A 6,401-nucleotide genomic window follows, 5' to 3' on the forward strand; every position below is an offset into this window, starting at 1 on the left:
AAAGTTAAGTGTGCTCGATGTATAATTATGTCTTAATCATAAAAGTAACTGCATTTCCTTGTGTATCCTGTTCCTGGCATCTACTTATTTGAAAATAAAATTAAACATGAATTCAATAATGCACATAATTATTATTAATCTGTTAATTATCCTAGGATTTAGTTTTTGTTAATTTTTTTAGTACGGTAAAACTAGGTCTATTTATATTTTTTAAAGGTAAGTTTGGCCTTTTGCACTTGAATCATATGACGCACTCATTTTTTATTGAATTATGGAAGCTCGAAAGTTTTTGAGCAAATTTTTTGTTAAATGCCAATTTTTAAATTAAGCTATGTGCCAGTTTTAAAAAGTGCCCTTCGTACCAATCGAACGATTAAATAATAACTTTATTCATTGTTTAAACATACTTGTACATCATTAGTTTTTGATAACAGCTAGTAAATGTACTCTGTCAGTTTCCCATCCTTTTGTCCATACCTTTCAAATGATGTAATACAGTCTTAGGAAGATTTTGGATTTAATTACACTAAACACAACTAAACACAGGCACTATTTTGTTGGTAACTTAACAGGTACTATACTAAAATAAAATACGAAATTAATATTTTTAAGTCAATCATTTTAAATTCTGATATACTTGGATATAAACATTAATGAACTACGCCGATATATAATTGTAAAATAGTTTTCCATATTAAAATACCTACCTATCTACTTTTCGTATCAAATTCTTTATTCATTCCATTGCGTTATCCATCACTGATCTTTCATAAAACACAGTACCTACAATATTTGTATTAAAACAAAACTTATTATCAAAAACAGTTCAACTACCGTAGGTGACGTTACAATTGGAACATGTATAAAACGCTCGTAAACGAACTTTCGATATTTCTTTTTCCAGACTTTTTAAATACATTTTACTCATATAAAAACTTAGCAAAAGTATAAAATAAATAAAATTGCAACTGCTTACCATATTCAATTCTTTATCAAAATCTATCAAAACCTACTAGATTCAGAGGCTGTATGACAATTTCACTTGATAGCATTGTTGAATTCAAATATATGTCGGTAAAATTATAGCCTTTTATTTCTTATAAAACTATATTCCTAGCGTCAGATGAACAATAATGGTGCTTTAATATCTTGTAGAATTGTGCAACTCGAGTGCTACGACGGTAACTTTCTTCTCATGTATTTGTGTATTATTTTGATGCAGTTTTGCACGTATACATTTGTGATAAGTAGGAATACGTTATCTATCACACAGGTTATAACGGGTCCCAAAATTTTATAAATCATGAGACAGACAGTTCCGCTCGATCAACGAGTGGTAATGAAGCGTTTGCCTAAATGACATATTGGTAGAAGCTAACTATATCAAGAAGTATAAATATCTCGATACATAATGAACTTAATTAAATCTTCACTTAATCCTTTAACTTGAGCATTGTAGCGACGAATTAGGAAATGTAACCACAATCGGAATATTTGAAAGCGTGACATAATTTTAAATACATAAGTTTTCAGGTTTGATATTCCAAATTCTTGACAAGTTAGCATCATTGAGATCAGAGACTAGGCTGGCTCTAAAACGCAGCGAACGGCTATCACTTTTGAAACAACTTTTATAAGCAATAAATATATACCTAGTTAGGTTTCTTTCTAACAGGTATTAATGAGAAATTTTTAACGTTTTTTTGATTTCACGTATAAACTAAATAGAAATACGTATAACCTACCACTTAAATAATACTCGTCTACAAGTAAAATCTAAATCTTAAAACAATCAAATTTTTATCATAGAAAATTTGAAAAAAAAAAACTACCTTTGTAAAATGCATATCAAAAGCAAGAGCCGCTCCGTCTTACAGCTACTACTAAAATTTTCTAAACGATCAAAGATCGCAAGCTAAATTGATTTTTTTCAAAAGTCTTAAAAAAATAAAATCTGCTAGTGATCAACTTTAACGCATTAGCGAGGGCGCAAAACGGCGCGCACCGTTCGGAAACGTTTTTCGAAACCTAGTTTGGAGTAGAGGGAACGGGACGCGTCATTTTCCGGACGTATCACGACGAATGGCTTATAGCCTCGAGCGGCGACCTCCTTGGTGAGGCGCCTCGCTAAAAAGATTCCGTAACCTTTCCTACGAAATTCAGGTCGCGTTTGCATAGAAAACATTGCTCCGTAATAGGATTGTACCATCCAAGCTGCTAATTGTCCTTCCACGAATATGCCATATGCAGGCAGTTCTGCGACCAGCTTTTCGAAAACTTCCCGACACTCGATATCACTAGCTGGGTACAAATCGTGAACTGCCTTCATATGCTCTGGCTGCAAACGCACTAACTCCACGTCCGGTGGTAGTCTGAAAGAAAGAAAGCTAACATTTTTAACTGCATTGTACATAGACAAAATACGTTAACAATGCATTAAATAATGTCAAAGGAAGATATATCTCAGTTTCTTGTGTTTTTATTTATTATGTTTCTTAAAGCAAAACATTTTTTTCATCTTACTCATCGGCAACATCTTCAGGGGGCTTATCACATACGTATACATCTCCAGTGATTTTGTCGTGGGCTTCATAGTACTTTTCTAAACGGTCCACGATTGCTTTGTTAGTGAAGTTCAGGTACAATGGTTGAGACAAATCAATCAAAATGTCTTCGGACGTCACGAGATCAACTAGTTCTGCGCGTTCCGATGGACAGAATATAGTCACACTTTCATAGATATTATGACTATTTGGCTGAAAAGTGGAGAATAAGAATATAAGATAAATATAAAAATATCAACAGAAAATCAAAGTATTAGAACAGATACAGAAAAATTATATATTACTAATGATAAATTTAAAGAGTAATATTTTTAGAAATTTTGTGTTATTTTAGTTATTTCGTTTAACGAATAAATTAAGAAATTTAAAAACCTACATCTCTTGTGAAAAAGTAACATTTTATGCTCAAGACTACTTAGTCCAAGTACCACTATGAGATGAAGGTTGTGACGTAGTAGTCTTAAAAATAGTTACATGTCATAAGAAAATTTAATGTTGTAACAGCATAAATGAATTTTCAGTATACAAGAAATGTTTTTGGAAAATTACTCTGATTTAATTTCACAATGTTCTAATAACTAGATTAATAAGTATTTAGTAATAAAAAGTAGGTTAAATCTTACTGTGCTAGTGCAGCCAGGGAAATGTAAGCAAATCGGATCTTCCGGCCAATTTTTCGCTACATAAAAATTGAAGTCCCACACCTTGTTGTTTAGATATGTTTGAATCGTTTGATGAAACTAAAAAAAGCAAATTATGTCAATTAATAAATTTTAAAATAGACTATTTTCAATTATCATATTATCATCCCAACCTTTTTGAGTTAAAAAATGAGTTAAAAAAAATGAGGATTTAGAATAGCGACAACACTGCTTTATAATACGTACGTACGTGCGCCATGTAAGCGCCTAATATTATTCTTATTTTATTTGCTCCTATATATGTACGAGATAAACTTTGTTGGTAAAATTTTTGGCTGACATAAGGAAGACAAGATATATAATGAGAACGACTGATGAGTATATGACGACGAGATACTGAAAAAGAAATATAAAAGAGTTGGATACCGTTATTATACGCCATACAACTTCATCATTGATCGATAAAACAGGGACCTTATTTTCCAAATATTTTCTTTGAGTATTTTTTAAATTGCAGTGATTTTTATTTTATTCAAATGAATAAAAATAATACATACATATTATCATAGTTTAAATTTAACGCATACAAAAATGTATTAGCACTGTAACGATTGTCTGTACACGCCACCTTAGATTGAATTGTTGTATAATAATAATATCATTATATAAATACTTTTATTTATTCCTTACGAATACATAGTATAAAAAAAATAATAATTTTTTAAAGATAGGCTTAACAACATTTTAATTTTAAGCCATGTTCATAGCTCTAACTTAATTAAAAAAATAAATTGCTTAAATTTTAAATGCATCTGGCTGTTTCCCAAAAATAATTTAACTTTATAACTGAAACCAATATTTCATTCAGATTAGAGAAAAGAAGTCCATTAATTTGTAAGAATTTAAAAAAAAAATAAAATGTACTTTCTTACTATATCATTATTGCGAAGTTTATTAAGGTATGTTGATACAGCTCATGGAATAAAAGTAAAAAAAACATATTATGAAATTCTTATGTATGAGGCTATCCGTAAAACGATTAATAATAATAGTACGTTTATTTCAGACAAGGTCCATACAATGAAGCAGTATACAAAATAATTAGCGCAGAAACAAAGGAAACCAGAAATAGACAATCTATATAAATAAAAATGATTGTTGCTAAGCACACAACTCGAGAATGGCTCGATCAATTCGACTAATTTATTTTTTTGTATATTCCTTGAGGCCAACGGAAGGTTTTAAAACATTTTTTTTACATTTATTTAATTTTTACTCTTAACTATTGACAGAACGAAGTCTGTCTGGGTAGTAGTAAACGTAATAAATCGAAATCAAAATCCACACATATAATTGTATAGATTACATAAAATATATTTTTAATATCAATGATTAGGAAATGATTAAAAATTAACATGTAATTAAATATATTTCATTTTTATGAGAAATTAGCAGACCCTGCAAACGTTGTTTTGCCATATATTTTATTAACCTTCTCAATTCCCCCCCCCCCCCTTATAACTTAGGGGTATGAAAAATAGATGTTGTTCGATTCTCACTTCGGGTAGGTCACCCGATATGCATACAAAATTTCATGAGAATCGGTCTAGCGGTTTCGGAGGAGTTTAATTACAAACACTGCGACACGAGAATTTTATATATTAGATTATTGCTTTATAATAAATATGTTTCATTCTCTAGTTTTACATGATGAAACATAATTTAAGATCTACGGATCGTTAATAAACACATTTATTAAAATTGATTCGCAATTGGAGATATTTTTAAAAACTGTTGTTAACTTGCACATTAGCAAAATTACTTAAAATGTATTAATTGATTGAGCTATGTAAACAAAATAAACGCCGCACACTCAACGGTCCCACCAAGATGTATCACAGGTCCGGGAAACATATTTATTATACAAAAGCACGAAAAACTTTTAGGGGCCATACGAGTCACGAGCGGAGACACAACCCGCAGCCACTAACGCAGGCCATCTGCTATGACCACTACGCGCAAACATCGTCTAAATATATTAGAGTTGAAGATATATTTTTTATTTATACCTATAAATTAAATGCACGATATGTTAAATTAAGTCATTTTTAATACCTTTAAGGATTCAGGCATATACTGCACTAAAACATCAGCTACCTCTGCAAGCTCGTCTTCGGTTACCAATCGAAAGTTTTTTCCCTCGGGCACGATTTCCATTTCTGAAACAAATAGACATTTTGAGTTCGGTCACGTTTTGTGAATAGCCTCGAAGAAACAAAGAAAACTTTGTTTCGCCAAGTAAATGGTGATTCATTGAATTTTAAAAGTATAAAATAGTTTTAATTTTCTCAGTAATGACATATTTTTCAAAATGTATAACGATATACCCGTACGAATAATTCGCACTAAATAAGTATAATAATTATCACTTTACAAAATTACAAAAAAAAATATTTATACGTGAGTTGAATTGAAATTGAACAAAAATTTACCGAATGTCCATTATGTTAACGTTGTTTCAAAATTAAAGCCGTTGTATATATAATTTTAATTATTAATTATTTTACAAAAACAAAAGCAATAATATTTTTTTAGTTGTTGATGCCGGTAGAGCAAGCAATTATCTATAAAATGATATAGAATTTATATGGAGCAATTGTGAGGTTTTTTCTAAACAGGGAGGCAAACATCTTAACGTTAAGCGTATTAATATATATGATACATGCATAATATAGAAGAAGAATATTGATAGTTTATGAAACCGTCCGAAGCCGGGGCGGGACTCTATTAGTACATAAAATTAAAAAGCCGTTTACGGAAACCTTACCTTATTTTACACAAAACAATACACTGGTGTAGTAAGAGTGAGAATTATGCCATTATAATAGCCGAAAGTTGACTGTTATTAATAATAAAGATGTCTAATACATCTTAAAAAAGTCAGCAGTACAGCCAACAAGAAACACTGTTCCTGGCAATCCGTTATCAGACGATCGTGACCTTTGTGAGACAAACAATAAGACTTTTTAACTCGTGTACCATTTATTTACCTCATAGTCTAAGTTAGTGATTGACGTTATCATATGCAGATTAGTTCATTACCATTCGCAATTAACGAAGAAAATTTAGTATGATCTTATAGATTTTGAAGAGGCTAGTTCGCTACATCGCTACATTTGTCAGATACGCGGAATTA

The 6,401-nt window shown here is 30.7% G+C and overlaps 1 protein-coding gene across 1 annotated transcript; it reads right to left on the reverse strand.

The window, feature by feature from the left end:
- Positions 1-1,950: 1,950 nt before the first annotated feature.
- Positions 1,951-5,424, reverse strand: LOC123658191. The gene is made up of 4 exons (XM_045593632.1): positions 5,321-5,424; positions 3,188-3,304; positions 2,524-2,756; positions 1,951-2,372 (listed from the first exon to the last, which is right to left on the reverse strand). Exons 1-4 carry the CDS (start codon positions 5,420-5,422, stop codon positions 1,979-1,981), a joined length of 846 nt encoding a protein of 281 aa, XP_045449588.1. The 5' UTR covers positions 5,423-5,424; the 3' UTR covers positions 1,951-1,978.
- Between the last annotated feature and the right edge of the window lie 977 nt (positions 5,425-6,401).

This window comes from Melitaea cinxia, chromosome 12 (assembly GCF_905220565.1).
Source record: "Melitaea cinxia chromosome 12, ilMelCinx1.1, whole genome shotgun sequence".
Taxonomy (NCBI): domain Eukaryota; kingdom Metazoa; phylum Arthropoda; class Insecta; order Lepidoptera; family Nymphalidae; genus Melitaea; species Melitaea cinxia.